Genomic DNA, 23686 nt, shown 5'->3' with positions numbered 1-23686 from the left:
CACAATATTGACTAAAAATGGTCAAAAACATGGGTGTATTTATTCTCACTAATTACTAAAGTTTGGAGGATGGACCAATGAAGTGGGAATGAATTATGTGGGGAGGAGAGAGAGAGAACGCATGGGAAGGAGGAGAAACGGTCGGCTGATCTAAGACAAGGACATTTGGGAGTTAAAACAAAGGAAGCATCCAAATATATCTTTTATTGTTTCTGACTTTGAGTTGTATTATTTTCTTCTAAGTTTTCAGTGATATAACTACTACTTACTGCAATTAAATCTGATGATTCATGATTTCCTTAGTCAGGAGAACTACACTGACAGCAAAGCAATAGAAGTATGATCTCAGCTACGAGTAAAATATCAAAGAATAAGGGGATATTTGGTATAATATATGATCATATGAGTATAAGATCTAGAAGATGTAATAGCCAAGTGATCATCTCGTACCAAGTGATGTAATGTAGTCCAAATTTGCAATGTTTACTTTATGGCCGTTGAAAAGGTTGAAATTTGAAGTTAGCTAGCTACTTAGCTAGTAAAAAGTTTGTTTTTCCTTTTTAATAATATTCTATCACTTTTCACTTTTATTTTTCAAGTGAGATAATACGTCCAAAGATCAACTCTTTAGTCTACTAACTTATAGAGCGCACCAACTAAAAGACTAATTCCAAGACTTACTGTCCAGAAAGCAATAAGTCTGAAGACCCATTGTCACCACAAGAAAGAGAAATTTTCTAGCATATTGTTGAGATAAGTATCCAAACCATGGACAAATCGTTGGAATTAGGAGTAGTACTCTAAAGAACTACTACTGCTTCCTCATTCTATAGTGAGCTTATGTGTTTGACAGTATTACCGAGCTAACTCATTGGGATTAGCAAAGACATCTCTAAACAATTGAAGCTTTATATCTATAGTGAGCTTTCCAAATTGCCGAGTTCTAACCCAAGCAGCACTAAGCCCGGTTGTGATTAATTTTTTTAAAAGGAAAGCCCATGAGGGTAACTAAATATCATTTAAAAAACTATTCAAAGCCAACAAAGAGTCAATGCAAGAAGTAAAATTAAGTAACCAAACTTTTCAACCTATAAGCCAAGGCAAACACTGGGCTAGCTTGTGAGCAATCCGATTGCCATTTTCACAATCAAAACTCCAAGACACAGTATCTAACATACTACTAGCATGAACAATGTCCTACTCCCGCCTTGCACTTTTGAAGAAATTGCATTAACCATCCTCCAAATTTTTGCATATAATTTCTTTTGATCATCCAGAGTCTACAAGCTAGAAAGGGAAACATTGTTATGAAGCACAAACAAGTAACACATTTTTCTAGGGATGTATCATGCTCATGGTACATCCAAGACTATCATCTGCTCATTGCTCATTTAAAACCTTCAAATGAACATAATCACATAATAGGTAAGCTCCAAATAAGCAAATGAGCAAAAAAATATCCTTAGGTGTACCATGCACATAGTACATCCAGGTGTATGATGAATGCACTTCATTCTTCCCTCTCACATTAACAAAAAGAACCCTCAACTCGTGATAAGAAAAAAACAATTATTTAGTGCATATTTTTCTTGTTACTCTGCTGCCACGAAAAAAAATGCACTTGAGAACGACTTAAAATTTTTTTATGCTAAACATATATTCTTAGAGCATCCAAACTACCGAAGAACTTTATTTTAGTAAAGAAAAAGGCATTATCACATGCTTCTTTAAACACTAATGTCCGAAATATGGCAAGGTAATTTCATAACACCTCAAAAAGCACCTCAAATGATCATCCTCAAGCTTTTGTAAGTCACAACTTCTTGTAGACCAGTTTGAATGTGGTTCTTTTGAGAAACATAAATTAGAAACAACTTTACTAACAAGGGACCATCAGTCCATCACCAACTATCCACCAAAAAATCGAAAGGAATATAAAGAGACCATAACACAATCATCCAGGTGGCTAAGTAGAGATGATTTTTCTTTTGTAGGCAACTAAAGACAACCTTGAACAGTAAATCCCCCATAAATAACAAAATTAAATCATAACTGTATGCACCATTTGCAAGAAAAAGGCGTGTATTTTTGCATGATTAATGGTCAATTTATTGAAAAGGAAGGTAGTTGAAACTTGTATACCACGATAGACAAAGCTCGACATCAAGAGAATCAAACTAGAAAAACCTGGTTCACAGGCTGAAACTCAAACGCCAAACTGAGATACCGGAAAGTACAATGCTGGTTGCAGCAAGCTCTGCCTTGAGCATCCCTTCCTTCTGTCTTTCTATTTAAGATCATGCCGGAGTTGTAAGAGAAGACTGAAAATAAAGTGATTCCAGTTTATACCGACATAACCAAGAAAAAAAATTGAGAGCTCCTCTCATTGTGATTTTCTCGTCAATTTTATACTTAGCCAATTCCAATGCCAATTTATATGCAAGTTTTCTCCACCGTACTGGAGCTAACAGGAAAACTTTTTTTTGAAGAAGAAAGTAAAACCAAAAGTCAGATTATAGAGACCAATGCACACTTTCAACTTGAAGCTGCTTTCACTGCCTTCTCAGCTGCATCATCGAGGTCTTCTGCTGTTATGATAGTCATGCCACTCTCCTGCAAGGAAATAAAGTTCATCGTTGATACCTCGAGAATATTTCAAATTACTCGTTGCTTCAAGGGTCTATTGAAATAATAAGAATAGCAAGATCTTTTACCTTTAATATTCTCTTCCCCTGGTCAACGTTTGTCCCTTCAAGTCGAACAACCAAAGGTACCTTCATTGAGACCTACACATACAGTATTAAGTCAGCTTCGAAAGAAAGGTAAAGAGATTAGCAATCTAAATGTACAAAAACAACGGATAATCGACTTTAAAAAAAAAATCATTTTCTCAACCCTATCCAAAAGATAGCACAGAACAGCCTTGACCCGTATATGTCAAACACCACTAAAAATCAGAAATTGCCAAATTATTTCATGGGAAATCTTTAAAGAGACTGAAATGATTTTACAAAAATAAGACAACACATGTCCTGTCTTAGAAACAGACCATAGCAATGCCTTCCCAACTTCATCATGACACTAAATAGTACCATATTTCGAGAAGCTACGACTGACTAAGTCCATAAACAAAGCCAGGAATATAAGCCCAATCCTTGTATTACATTTCTTAAGGATTGGGAAGGGACAAGACGAGGATGATTAACACCACCCGGTATTGGATCTATCATCTATAGAAGCTGTTTTTGAACAAAATAAACAAAACGTAAATAAAATATTAAAAACCTCCAACGTTCTGATCTAATAATATTCATGCCTTAATTTAGACAGCCTATCTATCCATATGTTGCATGCCTGCATTTATCTAGTTGTCCTCTACTGTAAATATCACATTACACAAACTACAGCAAACAGCTATAGTGGAGAATCCTAAGCCTGACACTAATAACCTATCTTGTAACTAAGACTAGGGAGCAGATCATATGGGATCTGTCTTTCGCATTTGGCTTAGGTTTTGCCTATGGAGAAAACTTGATCAATTCAATTTGGGGATAAGCTTCTTGGCCTTATTCTTTTGTTCAAAAATTTATGAAGCTTAACAGCAGCTAAAACAGAGAGAACAAAATTCTTTAATTTGCCCTTTTACCTGTTTTGCAGCATTTACAATTCCACTGGCTATAACATCGCACTTCATTATTCCTCCAAATATGTTCACCATAATTGCCTTTACTCTCTCATCAGAAGTCAATATCTTAAATGCCTCGACCACCTGTTTCAAATGATCATTATTAGCAAAATAAACACCTAGCCAAAGAGTTCAAGCAATAATAATGATCTGTCATTATAAACCATACCCCAAACCTCCCCCCCCCCAACCACCACAAAAAAAAAGGCTGTGTCCAAAAGATAGCACAGGCCATCTGCATGTATAAATTCCTACATGTGAAGTCAAACAGCACATAAATTGGCTTACCTAAAGAAATAAATGAAAAAGACCATAATCTCAGAGGTACAAAAGATACTTACCTGATTTTCAGAAGCACTGCCACCAACATCCAAAAAGTTGGCAGGCGTTCCTCCATGCAATTTGATTATATCCATTGTGGCCATAGCCAATCCTGCCCCATTGACCATGCAACCAATCTCTCCATCCAAACCAATATAGTTCAAATCAGCCTTTGCAGCAGTAACCTGCCACATAAGTAAATCAAACCCACAATCAGTGACCCTAAATCAATACATATTCAGCTATCAGACACCATGGAAACAGACACACACGCTGGTTTATCCATAATAGGGAGTGATACATCACGATAGAAGATCTGCTGCAGATGCACAAACTATACAGCACAAAGAAGAGCAACATACTGTCAAATCAAAGGGCATAGTTACTTAGAATAGTCTACCAATCCCACTTTCAAAGATAGTCAAGGAAAAACATAATGCCATGCATGTACAACATGGACAAGCAGAAAGTGCATCTCACGCCAAACTACGGTGCAAGCCAAGATATCTAGCACTGTACTCGAAAGAATTAAATTAGCACGCCTGATACCCAAAATATGCATGCTTTCTCCCACAATTTATAAATCCGGTGCAGAATCAACAGCAAGCCTGGCGGATACACTCCACTCATAGAGGAGCATTTCCAAATATTACAAAAGAGATACAATGAAGAAAAAGACAGAAAATGAACAAAAGTCAAAAGCTAACAAGCTACATTGCAAGGAAATAGGATATGAGAGCAAAGAAAAGGAAAACGCAGAAACATACTTTTCATACACACAGAAAGATGGATATTAAAAAAAATTGGGCTATAAATCGATAATGTTACATAAAAATCTAAAATTGCGTTATCTAGGTTTATTTGAAGTGATTTTAGGGAGGGGAGGGGGGAAGTTGATGACTCAAAAAGATTCTTGAGGGAGAAAACACTTGCTGTTTGTTTAAAGAAAAGGTTTCCCCTAAGTTTCCTTTCCGGTTAAAAAAAACATTGCTGGATCCACTTTCGTAATTATAGTATAACGCATTTCCATGTAACGTAATCCACCATTGACTCGGAGATGGCACATTTCTATCTATATTTAAATTGGCATTGTATAGAAGTGCATGGTGGGATCAGAGAAAGCCATCATCAGAAAACCTAGGGATCACTCAAAAGTATCATATGCAAAAATGAAAAATCCATGAGTCACAGAACTAGAAGCAGATCCTATGAAACTTCCAAAAGGCCATTTTGTTAGAAGATAATCCAATGCATTTCAATCCAACCCATAAAGGACAATAAATTACCAGTTTTTATTTCCACAGCTTTTGTGCTATAAATATATGTATACCTTCAATAATGAACTTTTCGGACAATGCATAAATTTTAGTTAATGATTACTGAACAGACCTCTCGAGGATCCTCCTGCGACGTGTCACGCATAGCAAATATCTCTTTCTGGCGAAATGCAGCATTGTCATCAAAATTGAGCTTTGCATCAGCGGCCACCAATTGGTTGTCAGAAGTTTCTGCGAGTGGATTAATCTGTTCAAGGGAGAGCGTAAGCACTGTAGCTTAAAAAAAGCACAAGAATTACATGAGCTGCATAGCAAAAACATTTGTGCATACTTCCAGCATGGTGCAGTCACATTCACAGAAGAGCTTATATAAGTTCTTCACTTGTTCAATGGCAGCCTGTTTATCCGCCGATTTGAGTGCGAGGCCATCAACAACTTTAGCAGCATCTTCATCCGTGATTCCTTTAAAAACGTCAATAGGTACCTAAAGCAGAAAAAGATACTAAATTGATACAAAATTTGGCCCAAGGAGAGGCATTGCTGTATAAAAAAAGAAAAAGAAAAAAAAGGATGCACATCAGCACCTTGATGATCATGTCAGGATACTTCTCAGCAAGATCTTCAATACTTGTTCCTCCTTTGCTGCAGGCAATTATAAGCTACAAATAGAATGGAAATAAAAAAATTCAAAAATATCCCTGTATAAAACATCACATTGTAATTCCAATTATATTCACATGAATATAGAGCTTCATTAAAGTTTCAACATAAACATGATGATCAACATTAATACATAATAGATGGAGAGCTTCCAACCAGATAGTTAATATATTTTTTGTTATTTTTTCTTTTAGTCCAGTTTGTTTCTTTTAACCTTGTTAAAATTCAGAATCAATAAGTTCAAATAAAGAATAATTAGCTCACATGAGTTTTGTTTACATCTAAATGATGGGTTCATATAACTTCATGACCGATAAGTTAAAATAAAGAACAAGTTCACATAAGTAGTAATAGTTCTAAAATGGGGGTTCAGGTGGAAAGACGCCTTTGGCACAGGCCACAGGACCAAGGTATTGTTATGGAGCATTCTGGAATTATAGTTAGACTCATTGGCATAGCTATCAAGGTGTTCAGAATTAAAAGACAATTGTTCATATAGGCTGCATCACTTGTTTCAAGATCAACAAAGCTCTTTACCTATACTCTTGAGTATATACCCCAACAACTTAAAATCTTGTCATATGGCATGACAGGAAGGCACACTATATAAGTCCACAGAAAATAAAAATTCAGCTTTTAGTTACTTGCTGCTTCCACAGGGTTTAAAAAATTCGTAATTCCTTCTGTATGCACTATCCCACTACAACTTTCTGCTCACTATCACGACATGAGCGCAATCACAAGGAATCTGGAAGGTACATTTAAGATCTTAGTAATGGCCACTGAAAGGTAATGACATGACAGGAAATTACTTCCATATTTATGGCAAGGAGGGGCAATAAATGCTTCTTAAAGGAAATAGAATCAAAGAGGTGGTGTGCAGCAGAAAATGACAAAATGAAAAAACAAATGCTGCAGGTAGGTAGGTAGGTAGCTACTAGAGTATAATTTAATTTGGCTGACATATGCAAAGATGTACATTTTTAAATTACGTGATTAAAAAATTTAAAAGTTGGATAACAGGAAGGTACCAATTACAAATGCAAGTAGCATCCACAGGAAAAAAAAAAAAAAAAGCCATTAACAGAAATGAAAAGAGTTTTGAGACATACTGGACCAGCAGTTTTACGATCAAGTGTAATGGCAAAGTACATTTCATTTGTCAGCGACATCTTCTCACACAAATAAACCTGTTTGTGCGAAGTGAAATAAAGTAAGCAAGAAAAATATAATGCAGGAAGTGAAGGCTTGTAGCAAAACCATCATCATCACAACTTTAAGAGCAACAATACAAAAGAAACAATAAAGGATTAGCTTGAAGTCATTTGAAACGCACACAAGAACGGACAGAAAAATGGTCGTTCAAACATTCATACTTCTTGGAATGTTGCCAACAGATAATGATAGAGATCAACAATACCAACTCATGTTTTGCCAATCCAAAAGATCAACAATGAACAACTGGCAGTAATCAGTTAATACTATCAGCCATCAGCCTGAAGGAGTAGAAAATATTCTATTAATTTGTTTGACTAATGTAAAAAATGCTAGTCAGATGAGTAATCTGGAGTGAGCTTATTTTCACCTAGAGATATAATGACAAAAAACATCTGGATTCCATTCGCAAAGATCACGATGGAAAGAGAGTGAGAACTTAGTCCTCCATCCATAAATGCAATGAATATTTTATTTTGTTCACGTCACAATTCTATAGAGCACTCAAAGATTGCATAGTGACAACATGAAACTTTAATACTAAGCAAAACTAAATATCATTTACCCAAGTCCCTAGCATACAACATTAGTATCCACATAATATTTAGCATCTATTGACCCTGTGTAGCGACACATCCAAACCAAAACAACAGAGAACAATCAAGAAGAGGGTGCATTTGGTTTGACACCCCTAGAACTAAAACTAACAAAAGAAGCACATCCATATTAATAACTAGAGATTTTGGAATTAACAACCAACAAGAGTTGAGTGCAGAATGCCAGAATCATAACATGAGAGCCAAATCAATTTTCTATCCATAAAATGAAAATCCTGAACTGGAAATATACAAATGAAAGGGAGAAGAGCTGCAGTAGGGAATTAGCAGAATATGTTTTAAATACAGGTCCAAATATTTATTTAACTCCATGGCTTCCGAAAAATTCATCAAACACCACAGCCTAATCTAGAGACCACAATCAGCGTTGAATAAGGAAAGTAATGACAAAGCTATACCTTGTTAACAGGTTTTCCCTGAGAACCAGTTTGTTTGGTGACCAATATTTGACCAAGCATCTTTCCTGGAAAAAATCAGAGTGCATATAAGCCATAGAGTACAATTTATCAACAAAATCAGAATTTGGAATAACATGCATAAGAAATTTTCCAACAAGTCCCTAATAGTCACACAATCCTATTACTTTTAACAAAAAAAAAAAAAATCAAAAGAAACAAAATCTGTCAAATCCCGAAAGAAAAATGCAGATGATGTTGATCCCAAGAGGCAAGAAACTGGAAAAGTTAACTAGTCCAACCAAAATTACGAAAGTGTGCACTAGATTGTAGTAGCTCTTTTCAAAAAAAAGAGAAAATTAAGAAATTAGATGTGAGTATGTGTGAAGCAGATACATTAACATAAGTCAAGGGTCAAAGGTGATAATGATTACAAATAACAGAAAATTTTCCGACGAAATCAAATATATGCTTTGAACTTACCAGACAAATGTTGATGCTATTCAGTAAGAAAGTACGAGAGTAAAAAGACTGAGGAAAGTCCAAAATCCGTCCTGCCAAATTGATAAAATTTTGGACTAGTTTTGGACTCAAGTTTCCATTTCCGAGTCCAAAATATTTTCTGATAGGAATTGGACTCGACCTTGCAGAAAGGCCAATTTTAAGTCTAAAATTTTGAAGATATACATGTATATGCACTCCATCAAAAAAAGTAACTTATGTGTGCAGATAGTTTATGTAATGATACTACTTTCTATCGTATTCATAGTTCCTTTAAATATTAGTTGGGCCATAATGGGTTTAGGTGATTTAATAGGGGCTAAAAGAAATGACAATTTAAATATCTAGATTTGACTAGACTAGATTTGGACTCGAGAAAAATTGTATGACTGGACTTGTGAAAACTTTGGACTAAATTTGAACTCTTTTCAGTTTAAAACACTTTGGACTAGACTTGCCAAGTGCAATTCAATCCATCCAATTAACAGCCCTAATGGAAATTGCCTCCCATTACCCACACCCACGCACACGCACGCACGCACACATACCACTCGCATGGGCAGGCGGCAATGCACAAACACGCGCACACACACGCGCACTCAAAATCTAAAGCGGACACGTTGATAACAAAGAACAAATAACCCCAAATATTTGACAAAATCCAGATTATCTTCAAAAGAGAAAATAGGACTTCAGATTCTCACATGTCTTTTATTTGATAATGCAAACAAACTCAACAAGAGTCCAAATATAGTATAATCATCGCTTACTACAGCTCTTAGTTCCTACATATTCATCACTATAATGCGCAACATAAGTAAAAACAAAATGAAACTGCTTACAGCTTGCCAAACAGAAAGTATCAATAGTTATGACTACAAGCTCTAGTCACATTTGAATCAATATTATATATGACAATAACCTGTAGCTAAACAATATACTTCAATCACTATGCATTTGGTAACCCAAATCCCAGATTAAGGTGCATGTGCTTATGTGGGGAGGGGGGTTTTCCAACTAACTCCATTTATACAGTCATATCACTTTCTTATTGTTTATATATATAGAGATATAAAATGCAATAATAACATTATTCCAATGACAAATAAAATGCATACTCAAAGTGTACTGGTACTTGGTTTAGCTACCAAAAGAAACGCACAGTAGGCCATTGTTATGTAAACATAAAAAAAAGACGGGATAAGTATGTACCAGCTAAGTCTGCAGCCTGATCTGCCTTCACAATGTGCACTCCACCTTTCAACCCATTTTTAAATGTTCCCAATCCTCGACCACCAGCAAGGACTTGACTTTTAACTACCACCTTCACCAAAATAAAGTAAACAAAGCTTTTCAGATTATTTAAGCACCTCACAATCAGATAGGCAAAAGAAATTAACATGCTAGCCAAACAACCAATCTACTATTCTACTAGCTAATGCAACATCTCAAACTTAGCCTTTCTCCGAATCATTGCATTTGATTGCAAAGCACACCACAGAAGAATGTCGTCTAAATGCTGATAAATAAAAATAGAAGGGTTTAAATGCATCTGATTTAGATCCTCTTGAGAATTTTTCTATTGAATGACAGGCTACTAAGCAGCCAAAGAATTCCGTAAACCAGTCTTATGAAGAAAATGGACATCGTGAACAGATAAGGAGAGGAACACAGATGTTGTTAGTGTTGATAGCACAGCTCAGAATACAAATAGAAAGGGTTGCATATTCCAGCTTTGCTCACAAGTCATAGCACAACTAGATGGATCCCCAAGTTGCTCAACACCAACTTCCATCCCAAAAGCCCAAAATAGCAATACGATTGCATAAACATATCCAGGCAAACAACACAATATGTACCAAAATCCACTATCAGCTCTAGAGCTATAAAATCTGCAGAAATTACCTCATCTTGACCTGCAAATGTATCTTTGATGGCTTTTCGAACTTCCTCAACAGAAGCTACGGCGATACCTTTAGGAACGTTAACTCCATGCTTACTCATAAGCTCAGCACCCTACTTTCACAAACACACGCACAATGAAAGTAAAAATTGCAGCTCAACACCAATAAATCATACAATTTTAAAAGATTTAGGTTCATTTCTCGCTTATTCCATGCCAATCTTTCATCAATAGTAACTAACCGAACTACGTAACTTCTTCACTAAAGCATTCAAAACAAGTAAAAAAATCTCTTAAAACGTGCGAAAACAAGTACCGATAAAAATCACATCCACCTTTAACCTACACACTCAAATTCAACAGCAATAGAGAACACAGTTCCACTACAAAACCTGCAGAAAATTAACCATCGCATTCACTTTTCTTCGTTCATTTACGCATACACATTTAAATCAGCTAAGATAATAACAGAAATTGCGAAAACCTATTCCAACAAATAATCAGAAATCTTCGCAAAAACACATTAATCACGGAGAAATTCTTTAACAAATCGAACACAAATCATCAGTAACAGTGAAACATTTTCCGAAATTTCATACATTTTCACGAACGATTTTCAAACGAAAAACAAATAAAAAGAACAAATCGAGAAGAGAAAAATGAGAGAGACCTGATACTCATGGATGTTGAGATGGCGGAGCTGCTGTTGCTGCCATTTTCCGGCGTATGACAGCGATTTCGACACCAGATTCTTCAGCGATCCTCTCACCATTTTTGTGATAGATCGACGGCGATTTCACGGGAGAGAGCGAAGGGTGGGAAAGGTTGTCGCACAGGTCAAATTGAAATGCGAAGAGAGTAGAAATTTCTTTGGCCCTAGTTTCCTTTTTCGTTTTTTCCCTTGTTTTGCTCTTTTAGATTATTGTCAATTTGTCATGTAAGATCGTAATAGTTATTGGGCTTGAGCGATACCACGCTTAATAGCTATTAGCTACACTCTAGAGTCGAGAGTCGAGAGTCGAGAATGTGGTGCATGTTATTCACATTAGTCTTGGATATTCTTTTTACAGGTATGTTAGTCGTCGGTAGAATATAAAAGTGTCATGGAAGAATAAAAGGATTATGAAATCATTACTAAAAAATTGTGCACGGTAATGAAAACTTATACAACTACACTGATGAAGAGAACAGACGAAAATGTTCTTTTTACCAAAAAGAAAAAGGAACAAATGTATATGTAATGAAAAGAGTATGTAATTAGTGTATCATGCTCCTAGATGTTGGATCTAAATTGCATCGGGTAGTTTACCAACTGGTTTGTAAAACAAATTGTGGTAATTGGTGGAAGATATGGTGGCGTGTTATATGATCCAAGTGGGTTGGTTATCGACTTAACCGGTAAACACTTTATGTTGGGGAATTCAAATCTTAGGTGAGGTAAATAATGTTACAACAAATATGGGGGATCCACTAAGAAAGATGTGAGAAAATTGATAAAAGTTTCTATCTAGACACTTAACAAGGCTACTAGCTTACTATGTTTCTTGTTATTGACTCCATCTAACTTAACTCTCCAGTAGTTTAACACAGTTAATGTCATTATATTTCATTAAGTAATTTATTTTTTTCCTTGACTGTGAATTGTGGCATGTATATTGACCTAAACCCCCCCAACCCTAACAATATAATCATATGCATATTATTGCGGCTATTACCTTGTATTATTTATCTTCTTCAAACACTTTAGGTTGTGTAACATAAATCGAACTTGTGTTAAAGGGTTTATTCTTATGGGATAGTGCAAGTTATAGACATTATTTGCTTCTTCTTTTATATGATTTCTTTATCTATATATATAATTAAAGCGAGTGACAAATATTGTAGCCTTGTAGGTTACCACATGTCACCCCTTGTGTATTTGCAAACATGGTCCACTTCATTATTAACATAACATCCCCCTTTAAAGATGATTAAAAGGTTAGTATAAGTATTTATCTCGTGTTCTCTTACTTCATAATGTCATTAACTTACAAACAAGCTACATCTCTTATGTGTAACCAAATACTACTTCCACCTATTAAATTCTCGTGCCTTATTAATCTATCTATACAAATATATTAAAAGCCGTGCGAAAACAAGAAACTGTGCCACATGGCGCTCTCCCTAGGGAGTTTTACTTCATCTAATCCATGTACAATAAAAAAAAATTAAGAAATTACATAGTATAGGGTTTGATCCCAAGACCTCAAGTACATATACTAAAGTTCTAACCACTAGGCTAAGTTGTATTTAGTGTTATTATCATAAAGTATTATATTAATAAATGAAATTTTTTCTTACCCGGGGCATAACCCGGGCATAATAACTAATCTATACATCTATACATATATATTAAAAGGCGTGCGTAACAACGTCTATGCGCCACGTAGCACCCTCCTCCTGTCACCAGAATTTTGCCGCGTGTCTGTTAACCAACAAAGTCAAGTGGTCATTATTTTAAAAATAAATATGTTGAAGCCTGGGCTCGAACCACTGACCTTATGTAAGGGTTTTCAAAGAATCACCATCTGATCTAATGTCTCTTAGTGATCCATGTTTCCACAAAATTACAAATATGTGTTGTAATTAGTTAGTATTATTAAACATATCCCTTGCATCCTTAAAAATAAATAAAGTTGCATGTTCATTAAAATTAATTATGTATGACCACTACAGTACTACCCTTATATATTCACAGTAATACTATAAACAAAATTTAGCCTAGGTCGCATCCACGTCTAATATATTGAGAAGCGTTCCTTAGAACGTATATGTGCCAAGTGTCACCATCCCTTATTGAGTAACATTCTATCCACGTCTTTCTCATATAGTGAAAAAAGAAGAAGAAGCATACGTGAACATTCGAACCCACAACCTCAAGTATGAAGGAAAGAGATACAACCATCACTCCACTATACTATTATTACTTGTTTAATCAAAATTAATGATGATGTGTGCAAATAGAATTTTCAAAATCCATATAATGAATGACATAACTTTTAAAATGAGTATTAGATGATTTATTTAACTACTACTAAATTGTAGCATAGAAAAACCTCAAAGTATCGCCCGGGCCTAAATTTTAGATGATAAAGTGTGACAAGAAATGTAGGTGAGAAGGCAGCCACATGTCCCCCCTCTCCGTTAAATACTGACATGGCATATCTCCTTATCATTTCTTTTATCAAAATCAACTATGATGTTATGGATTTATTCTCAAAACCAAGAGTCATAAGTTCTGTTGTCTTAAATGTAGAGAAAGCCTTGGTAACCAACTGTTTGAGTCCAAAAAAGACTCAAACACTCAAAAAGTTACACATTGGTACCATTATAACCTGGTATTGGTATCACATTGTTATCAGGATTACCAAGCAACCTTACTTTGGTATCAAAATTTTCGGACAATGGTACCAATATAACCTAGCATTGGTACCAAACAACACGCGCGTGAAATTTTCAAGGCTTAAAATGACCAAATTGCCCCTGTTTGAGTCTCCTAAGAGACTCAAACGGTTGGTTGCCTAGACAAACTCCTTAAATGTATATCATGAATTTTTTCTCTCTAAACCATAGCCTCTCTTACCCTTTTTTCATCAGTTTGGGGGCTGTCATGGATGTTTTCATCCATGGTAAGCCCCTCTCCCTTTTTTGTTTTCAGTTTTTATTTTTGTTGAATAAATTAGTATCTCTTTATGAGATTTTTTTAGTACTCTCTGATGTGGAGATCTCCTTCTCCCCTATGGGAGTTGTGAGTATGATTTTTTTGTTTTTACGTATGAGAAATTGTTCTCATTGGTTGAAGTTCGAGACTCAACATGAAGGTATTGGAATCTCGGATGCGGTAAACATGGCTCGATCAAGATTGTTCTTCCCAAACTATGTCAAAATGATAGACTTCCTCATCAATAGCTGTTTTATTCAGCAAATCCAAGGGGGCTGCGCTGTATTGCTCGATTTGGTTTATTGTAGTTTTTTCGAAGGCGAATTTGATTTAACCTTGTTTGATTGTATCTTATTTTTCTTTAATATCTATTGTAGATGCCGTTTGGCCTTCAATTAATGAAATTTCTCTTTCAAAAAAAAAAAATGTACATCATGAATCAAACAATGTACTTCGATTTTTGTATTGACATGACATTCCTCCTGAAAATGACGACCAATAATTTTGTATAAATTAGGACATTTTCCGTAATTCAAAATCCCCTAGCCTCTAACTTGAAATATCATGTTCTTACTTAAATTATATCTTTTCGATAGAACCATCTTCCATCCAACTACTGATCAACTAGTTTCGTATTGCCCATGTCCAAAAACTAGTTTTATATTAATAGCACATGTCATGTCCACAAAAAATCACTTCCCAAGTTTTGTTTCTAGAGTTCGTTATTATTTCTAGAGTTTAGTTTCTAAAATCCAAAGACCTTCCATCTTTCCTTATACACAATGTTGAATGAATGCTTGCTTTTTTAGTATCTTGATAATGTTAATGATCCATTCAAACTTTTACAACACGAAAAAAGTAACATACATAGTGAAATTAATCAAAGAGATGATACGTTATATTATTATATACATTGTGATCCATCTGTTAATTCTTCTTTACCGTATTTGGCGCTTTTCCCCTCTTTCTTTGCAGTTCGTTTTAGTACTCCAACCAAAATTATTAGAATCTATGAGGCAATTAGCAAATAATCAAATATTAGAATTGATGTAGATGTGTATGGTGTGGGTTTTTGGATAAAACGAGTAATATACGTAGTGGACTCGAGTCTCAAATCACTATATTTAATTAAATTGCATATTACATACGGATTATGGTCAATTAATATTTTTTGATTCATATGAATTACAAAAATGCAAAATACATGATTAACTAATAATTATTCATAGAATTTCTTAAAGTTGTCTTAATGATCTATTGATATATCATCTGTAGAATATGTGCAAAAATTTTTTTATAAGAAATTTCTTTACATTCTAAAATCACGAGACTTCAATTCGTTAACGCTACTAACCTTTTAGAGATGGGCTGAATTTCGTAACAGTCTAGCCTTCTAAGTTCTAGGTAGATATTTTGAAAAAATACAACATTGTTGGCCATGTTCAAAACTCAACTATGGGAATTTCTATTGTTGTTCATATTACTTAACTTTTTGACTTTTGCGTCCATCTCGATTAATTTATGTTATGTACTGATGTACGTACTTTTTTTTAACTATACTTTGAATGACGTTAGGAATAATTTAACATGGAATCTCACTGTTCGGTTAATCTCACTGTCCGATCAGCGAGTTGGGATCCAAAGGTGAAACGCCCTGGTGAGGATTAGGAGGCAACATTCCCGAATTTTTCTGTATATGTTGTTTAATATATCGAGTCTCTTTCAGTTTCATGTTCAGTCTCATCTGTTTAGGTTAATTAGTGGGTATTATATAAACCCTATTAATAACTTCTGCCTCCGTATTGTTCAGTAATATGTATTCTCTCCTAAATCTAATAAAATTTTATCTCCTCTGCCTGCATGTGGACTTAGCTAACACATTGTTAGTGAACCACGTTAATTTTTGTGTTGATTATTCATTGTTTTTGTTTCGTTAATTGCATATATATGTCACAACATTTTTTAATCACATCACTTTTTTTTATGGGTGTTTCTTTTAATTACACGATTTGCTATTATAGTTAAAATTTCTTAGACTAAATTTACCTTCCTACCTTATGTGACTTACCCATTCATCCCATTTATCCACCTTCCCATAGTAATTAAGGGCATGTACTATGTTCATTATTTTCACTCTCTCTCCTCTTTTCTTGTTTTGTTTACCCCCACAAGGAAGTGACTTGAGAGTCTGTAGAATGTAGATGAGATATACTAACAGATAAAATGTCCCTCCCTCTATTCTAAATTAGCTGACATGTTTGTCATAACAAAGTAACAACTTTTAATAACAAGGGATACTCAAGCAAGATAGATGAGGTGAATTTGAGTATCAAGACATGCAACAACCACTAGACTCTTAGACTACAAGTCTTAATATCTAATGGTCTTATTACTTGATCTAAATATATGACAATAGTTATCCACAAATATGATGTCCCACGAAATACGACCTTCAGCCTCCGAAGATGGGGAAAAGGTTAGAGATTAACTACTAGTGAGAATACTTTCAGGAGGAACTATGAAGTATGAAGTAGGAAGTGCTAGCGAGTACTTTTGTACTTCCTTCGTTTTCTTTTATTTGCTACATTATTATTTTGAGAATGAAGTCACTAACTTTGACCAATTATTTTGATTATTTTATAAGTGAAAATATAATCATATGTGATTTTGTTAGATTCGTCTCGACGTGTAGGTTTATAATATCAAATTTTTATAATTTTTACTTAAACGAAATAAGAGATATTAAGAGTTAAATAATACTTTAAAAACCGTGTACAACAATGTAGTAAATAATAATAAAAAAAAGCAGAGGTAGTAGTTAATAAGCTCATAAACCATAATTTTACATCAAAACAACCTTAATAGGTAATAGTATCATTTTTAGTATTTTTCTCGTAATTAAAAGTGTACTATCTTCTCTAAGGTATATTTTTACAATTTTCATTAAATATTTTAGCGAAAAAATGACCAGTGTTTATTTATAAAGTTTGATCTCATAAAACAAAGTAAAAATGTTTTGCAACTTATAACCAATTAATAAAGAATGGAGGAAGTAAAACAACGTCGATCTTGAAATTCATGATCCCCATAACATGTAAAGACTAGCTAAAACCTAAAGAGAATCATATATATAGTGGGAGTACTATCCACTGAAAGAGAGTGACAATTGATAGATTGAGGAGTGCAAGCTCATGTGATGTTTTTGAACTTCCACAATAAATTTCCACTCTTACTCATATGTTGATAACTTCAATCATACTACATACATGTAGGCAACTAGGCAAGATATATAAAGCCTAACAATATCACATTGGCAAGTCAATCATACAACTCTTGACATACAATTGGTAGATTCTCTCACGTGAAACATACAAGTACAAGCTCATAGAATAGAAATAGTCACTAGTCATTACTCATCACTAGTTAGGTTCATGGACCCAAAGGAATACTTTCTAAAAATGTAAATACATGTACTCACAAAGTCACCATACTAGTTGCTAAAATAAGTTGTGTTTATTCAGTGAACTTTTTTTAGCACTTAAAAAGACACACATACAATTACACACATATTGATATCGATCACAAACTAGGAGTAAAAGAACTAATATGAAGAAGGACATTGGAAACCAGGAGGAGGAGATTTGCCACAATCAGCCAAAACTTGAAGAGCAAGAGGAAGAATAATGTTGATGTTTAGAAGTTTAGCTCTGATAGTAGTGCAAAGACAAACAGCAGCATCTAACCCTACAAGACCACCTAAGATTGGACAACATGCACCTTTAGCACCACTTCCTATACCAATATGTATGAGCCCTCCTAGTACATCGACACATGCATTCAACTTTAACGTATCAATGGAGCATGTTGGTTGAACCGGTGTCGAAGGAGGTGGGCATGGTACTGGTGGTGGTGGTGGTGGTGGTGGACAAGGTGTTTCGGGACTCGGTACGGGACTTGGTGGGCTAGGAGTTATAATAGGAGGTGTTGGTGTGTATGGTGGACTTACTACTGGTGGGCTTACTATTGGGGGTGTTGGTGTGTATGGTGGGCTCACAACAGGAGGTTTTGGTGTGTAGGGTGGACTATATGGTGGGCTTACAACTGGGGGTTTTGGTGTGTAGGGTGGACTATATGGTGGGCTTACAACAGGAGGTTTTGGTGTGTAGGGTGGGCTATATGGTGGGCTCACAACAGGAGGTTTTGGTGTGTAGGGTGGGGTATATGGTGGGCTCACAACAGGAGGTTTTGGTATGTAGGGTGGGCTATATGGTGGGCTCACAACAGGAGGTTTTGGTGTGTAGGGTGGGCTATATGGTGGGCTCACAATAGGAGGTTTTGGTGTGTAGGGTGGGCTATATGGTGGGCTCACAACAGGAGGTTTTGGTGTGTAGGGTGGGCTCACAATGGGGGGTTTAGGTGTGTAGGGTGGGCTCACAATGGGGGGTTTAGGTGTGTAGGGTGGGCTCACAGTAGGGGGTTTTGGTGTGTAAGGTGGGCTCACAATGGGAGGTTTAGGTGTGTAGGGTGGGCTATATGGTGGGCTGACAATAGGAGGTTTAGGTGTGTAGGGTGGAGTAACAGGAGGTTTTGGTGTATAGGGTGGGCTAACAATAGGAGGTTTGGGTGTGTAGGGTGGAGTGTATGGTGGGGTGACAATAGGAGGTTTAAGGCCATGTGGTGGTGGGGTGTGTGGTGTAGGTTTAGGAGTATATGGTGGTGATACTTTAGGAGGTTTAGGTGTGTAATGAGGTGGTTTGTAGGGATGATGATGTGGTGGTTTTGGAGAATAAGGTGGAGTGTATGGTGGAGTGACAATAGGAGGTTTAAAGCCATGTGGTGGTGGGGTGTGTGGTGTAGGTTTAGGAGTATATGGTGGTGCTACTTTAGGAGGTTTAGGGGTGTAATGAGGTGGTTTGTAGGGATGATGATGATGTGGTGGTTTTGGAGAATAAGGTGGAGTGTATGGTGGAGTGACAATAGGAGGTTTAAAACCATGTGGTGGTGGTGTGTAAGGTGGAGTAACAAAGGGCGGCGACGGTTTAGGAGTATATGGTGGGGTGTGATAAGGTGGTTTATAGGGAGAATGTTGAGGTGGTTTATGAGGAGAATGTTGAGGTGGTTTATGAGGAGAATGAGGTGGTTTATGAGGGTAGGAAGGCGGTTTTCCGGACGGCGTATGAGGTGGTGGCTTGGTGTGTGGAGGGTGTTCAGGGGGAGGACAAGCTGAAGTAGGTGGTTTAGGGGGAGGAGGAAGGTAAGGACAATAAGGGCATGCCAAAGAAGTGAAAAAGGTAGCAAAGTTTAAAACCACCAAAAGACTAATAACATATGGATATGCATATGCCCCCATAATGGAGGAGTAACGAGTATGAAAGAAAAGAAATGGACTTTAAAATGACCAATGAATAAGTAAATGGAAGAGTAGTATGGCTTCTTATATAGAATTTGAGAATTTCCAACGTGAAAATAAGTCACAAGAATGAATATGGCAGTGATGGTCTGATGGATAGCTGTAAATTGTAAGTAGTACAAGTACAGTATAAAGCAGCATGTTAAAAACAAAAAACGTTAGGTCTATCGTCTACCGTACTATTGTCTGGCTAATTTAGTAAAATTATGAGACATAAGCGTCTATTCTGTAATTTCCATTCATCTTATTTTCAGTTGTTGTAAAAAAAAATTTAAGTTTAGTTCAGTAAAAATAAGGTTTTTGGCACTTACAAAGTACTCCCTCTACCCTTTATTAGTTTACCCGTATTTCTTTTAAGGGTGTCTCTTATTAGTTTACCCCTTTCTTTTTTTTTGCTACTTTTAAAATGATACCACAAACTTTTCATCACACATCCATTCAATTTTAATATAAAATACTACTTTCTCTTTCTTTCTATAACCCACAACATTATTTCTCCTAAAACTTTGTGGAGAATATTTATAGTACACCTGGGTGTACCATGCTCATGGTACACCCAAGACTATTTTCTCCAAATGAGCAAAATGAGCGAATGAACGAATGAGCAAATGAGCAAAATGAACAAATGAGCAAACATTTCTACTCATTTAAGAAAATGAGCAAACACTTTTATTACAAAATGAGCGAAATGAGCAAATGAGTAAATGAGCAAAATACCCATATGAGCAAATTTGGTGTCAAATGAGCACCTGGAGTTTTAATTTATTACAAAAATACCCCTGGGTGTACCATGCTCATGGTACACCCGGGTGTACCATGAGTGAACTCAACTTTGTGCAAAAGAAAGGGGTAAACTAATAAAGGAGGGAGGGAGTATGATCTAGTAAGTTCAGATTACGACTAATATGTTCAGATAAGTTTAGATAAACAAAAAAAAAAACTGAAAAGAAAATGACCATATATGATGTTTGTATGAAATTATAGTCTAACAACCTACAAATCACCGCTTCTTTTTAAAATAGACTCAAATAACATGAAATAAATGACAAAATGACATAAAATTCATGTCATTATTTATATACTTCCTCCGTTTCTTTTTACTCGCTACACTTTCCATTATGGGAAGTTTCACATTACTTGCTACACTTCTTTTTTGGGCAATAAACTCTCTCTATCTCTCTCCTCCCACATGGGTCCCTTTTCTTTTTACTCTATACCTCTCTCTTCTCTAAAAATTGCCTAGGAGTCCGTGAAATGAGAAGTGTAGCGAGTAAAAAAAAACGGAGAAAGTAGTTCATATTGTTAAAATTTATATTATTATACATGTTAATAATTTAAACAACTAATATATATTCCTTTCATGCTTAATAATTTAAAGACTTTTGGCAAAAGAACGTACACCTCAAGTCAAATAAAAAATCTGCCCCTAGTTTCAAGAAATTGTGCTCCATTTCTTAGGCATTGTGATTGTTATTTGATTCTCTTTTGGATAGCCCTTTTCTTGTCGTCCTTGGATTTATTTGAAGAAAAATTATTGGTATTTTTTATGCTTTTGTCACTATTAATTGACTTGGGATTTATAGGGTGCGCTACAACTTGAACCATTTTTGGATGTATATTTGCAAATGGGGTTCATGGATTAGTCATTAATAGAAATTAGGTCCCTTAATTATGTTATTAATTGTAATTAAAAAATGTTGCTTAGGAAGAGGTGTTCAATGATTGAGATATGAACTTTAACATGTAGTGCCTTTAACTGGCACCTAAGGGCTAAAAGACAAGGACTATTGGGTCCGTGACTTATGCAATATGTCTCAAAAGCCACGTGAAGTCACACCATAGTCCACAGGCACAACAATGCACACAATTTTTTTTTTTATCCATACGAGTCATGAAAACAGTATAAAGTATACAATGCACCAGGGCCAGTTCTGAGGGTAGGCAAGGAGTGCCACCGCCCAGGGTCCACGATCGTGTGGGGACCAAAAAAAGAAATTAACTATGACCAGTTAAATAAAAATTGATACACTTTTTGAATATTTAGTGAAATTTGTGCTATTTTTGTGCAGTTTTTAATAATATTATGTACTTATTTTTTATTGGTATCATTAACAAAATATAGATCATAGTTTTAGGTACGAAGGTTTTAATTATATGACTTATAAAATATTAGGATCGACTCATACAAGGGCCTTTATTTTTAGGTTCGCCTAGGGCCCAAAAATTATCAGGAACGGCCCTGCAATGCACACAATTATAATATTGAAAAGATATTTTGTTAAATTTTAATATCTTTGTCCCATAATATAGCGCATCCTTCTTTCAAGTAAGGGTGTAAGTTATTTGGTTAAAAATCGAAAATCAAATCATACCAAATCGAATTAGTAATTTGGTTTGGATTTTTTTTTTTTCAATTTTTTGGTTTGGTATTGTTTTTTGAAAACCGGAAAAAACCAATCCAAACAAAAATATAGATATGTAAATCCCCGTCCCCATTCCTACTCTCGAAATTTGGGATTTTGCCACTTCGAATTTCCTTTTCTCGTAAACCCAAAGCCCCTAAGACGTAAGTTAGTAAGTTGGGGTTTCTTGCTTCTTTCTCTCCTAAGTCAGTAAGTCACCACTAAAAAGATTGGTTTGTGTTGGTTTTGGCTTTCAAATTTCGGTTTGGTTTGGTTTGGTTTAGATTTGGATTGGATATTTTGAAATCAAATTTATTTCGGTTTGGTTTGGTTTTGTTCTAAAACCAAATCGAAGATCGAACTTCCACCCCTACCTTCAATTAGGGATGGGCATGGGTCCAGGACCCTACTGGGACCCTGTTGGACCGGATCCTAGTTTAAGGTTCTGGGTCCAACTTTTTCAGACCCTAAGGGTCCGGGCCCGGGTCTGGATCCAATTAAATTTTTTAGGGTCCGGGTCTGGGTCTTAAAATTTTGGATCCAGACCCGACCCTTAGACCCTAAACTTATTTAATATATACATTTTAACTTTTTTTTAAAAAAAACAAACTGATTTTCTAAAAGACTAAAACACCCATTCTGAACTCTTATGTAAGTTGTGTTTGTTTCGTTTTTTTCAGTTTGTATGTTTGTGTTTTTGTTTCTTTTTTTCAGTTTACATGTTTGTGAATTGTGTTTGTTTCTTTTTTTTTTCAGTTTATAAGTTTATGTTTGTGTATGTTTCGTTTTTTTCAATTTATATGTTTGTGTTTGTTTCATGCGAATTCTTATGTTTGTTTCATGCGATTTTTTGTGTTTGTTTCATGTGAATTTCAGATGATTATTGATATTAATAATGCTGAAAATTTTACAAAATAAAAAATTTAGGCCTGAACCCTCCAGACCCTCCAGACCCTAAGGGTCCGGGTCAAGGTCCATTTTTTTCAGACCCTTAGGGTCTGGGTCTGCAAAAATATTTAGGGCCCGGGTCTAGGGTCCAGTTGGACCCGACCCAGACCCTACCCTTGCCCATCCCTACCTTCAATATCTTCTCATAAATTATTTTATACTAGCAGTATTTTTGTAGCTAGTTAAATTATTTTTTCTCATAAATTTAGTAGCAGTATTTTTGTAATTACATTTGATACTACCTAGGGATGGCAATCCAATCCGAATCCGACCCTAGTGCGCTCTGAATCGAAGAAAAAAATCTGAGTTGACTCCGACAAAAAAGTAATCCGACTCCGACTCCGTTTGAAAAGTTCGACTCCGAGTCGGAGGAGGGTCGGAGGAGGATCTCAAAAATAATCCGACATCCGAATCCGACTTTTAGTCAATCAATCCCTTTTTTTTTATGTTAATGTATTATTTATGTATAAACTAACTTCGACTTTCGTCTAATTATATTATATATGATTTTCCCATTGAAGAAATAATTGTTAAAAATGATAGTAATATTTAGATTATTTGTACTATATAAGATTTCCATATGATTATTAGAATAAATTGTAATGGTTAAATTATTGTATTATAGAAGACTATTCTATTATAAAAAATGGGC

At 35.4% G+C, this 23686-nt stretch overlaps 2 protein-coding genes across 4 annotated transcripts; both read right to left on the bottom strand.

Annotated features, from left to right (window-relative positions):
- Positions 1-2322: 2322 nt before the first annotated feature.
- On the bottom strand, positions 2323-11483 carry LOC104895384 (succinate--CoA ligase [ADP-forming] subunit beta, mitochondrial). Its single transcript, XM_010681873.4, has 12 exons — positions 11245-11483; positions 10577-10687; positions 9884-9995; positions 8174-8238; positions 7056-7133; positions 5868-5942; positions 5615-5767; positions 5396-5530; positions 4027-4191; positions 3647-3769; positions 2715-2786; positions 2323-2613 (listed from the first exon to the last, which is right to left on the bottom strand). Exons 1-12 carry the CDS (start codon positions 11344-11346, stop codon positions 2536-2538), a joined length of 1269 nt encoding a protein of 422 aa, XP_010680175.2. The 5' UTR covers positions 11347-11483; the 3' UTR covers positions 2323-2535.
- Positions 11484-17607: 6124 nt separating this feature from the next.
- Positions 17608-19624, bottom strand: LOC104895383 (36.4 kDa proline-rich protein). Of its 3 annotated transcripts, none has more exons than XM_057395576.1 (2): positions 18691-19624; positions 17608-18567 (listed from the first exon to the last, which is right to left on the bottom strand). In XM_057395576.1, exons 1-2 carry the CDS (start codon positions 19622-19624, stop codon positions 17876-17878), a joined length of 1626 nt encoding a protein of 541 aa, XP_057251559.1. In that variant the 3' UTR covers positions 17608-17875. The 3 variants fall into 3 exon arrangements, with proteins under 3 accessions (XP_057251559.1, XP_057251560.1, XP_057251558.1); XM_057395577.1 differs by having other exon boundaries at positions 17608-18477; XM_057395575.1 differs by having other exon boundaries at positions 17608-18690; positions 18724-19624.
- Positions 19625-23686: the final 4062 nt, after the last annotated feature.

Source organism: Beta vulgaris, chromosome 6 (assembly GCF_026745355.1).
Source record: "Beta vulgaris subsp. vulgaris cultivar EL10 chromosome 6, EL10.2, whole genome shotgun sequence".
Lineage (NCBI taxonomy): Eukaryota > Viridiplantae > Streptophyta > Magnoliopsida > Caryophyllales > Amaranthaceae > Beta > Beta vulgaris.
Note: the sequence above shows the minus strand (reverse complement) of the source record. Positions and strands in the feature narration are given on the sequence as shown.

Coding starts and splice junctions, on each gene's coding strand:
- LOC104895384 (XM_010681873.4), bottom strand. CDS start 11,346: ATGGTGAGAGGATCGCTGAAGAATCTGGTGTCGAAATCGCTGTCATAC. Junction 10,688..11,244: donor TCAACATCCATGAGTATCAG/GTCTCTCTCATT, acceptor TTGTGAAAGTAG/GGTGCTGAGCTTATGAGTAA. Junction 9,996..10,576: donor CATTTGCAGGTCAAGATGAG/GTAATTTCTGCA, acceptor ATTTTGGTGAAG/GTGGTAGTTAAAAGTCAAGT.
- LOC104895383 (XM_057395575.1), bottom strand. CDS start 19,624: ATGGGGGCATATGCATATCCATATGTTATTAGTCTTTTGGTGGTTTTA. Junction 18,691..18,723: donor TGTGAGCCCACCCTACACAC/CTAAACCCCCCA, acceptor CACCCTACACAC/CTAAACCCCCCATTGTGAGC.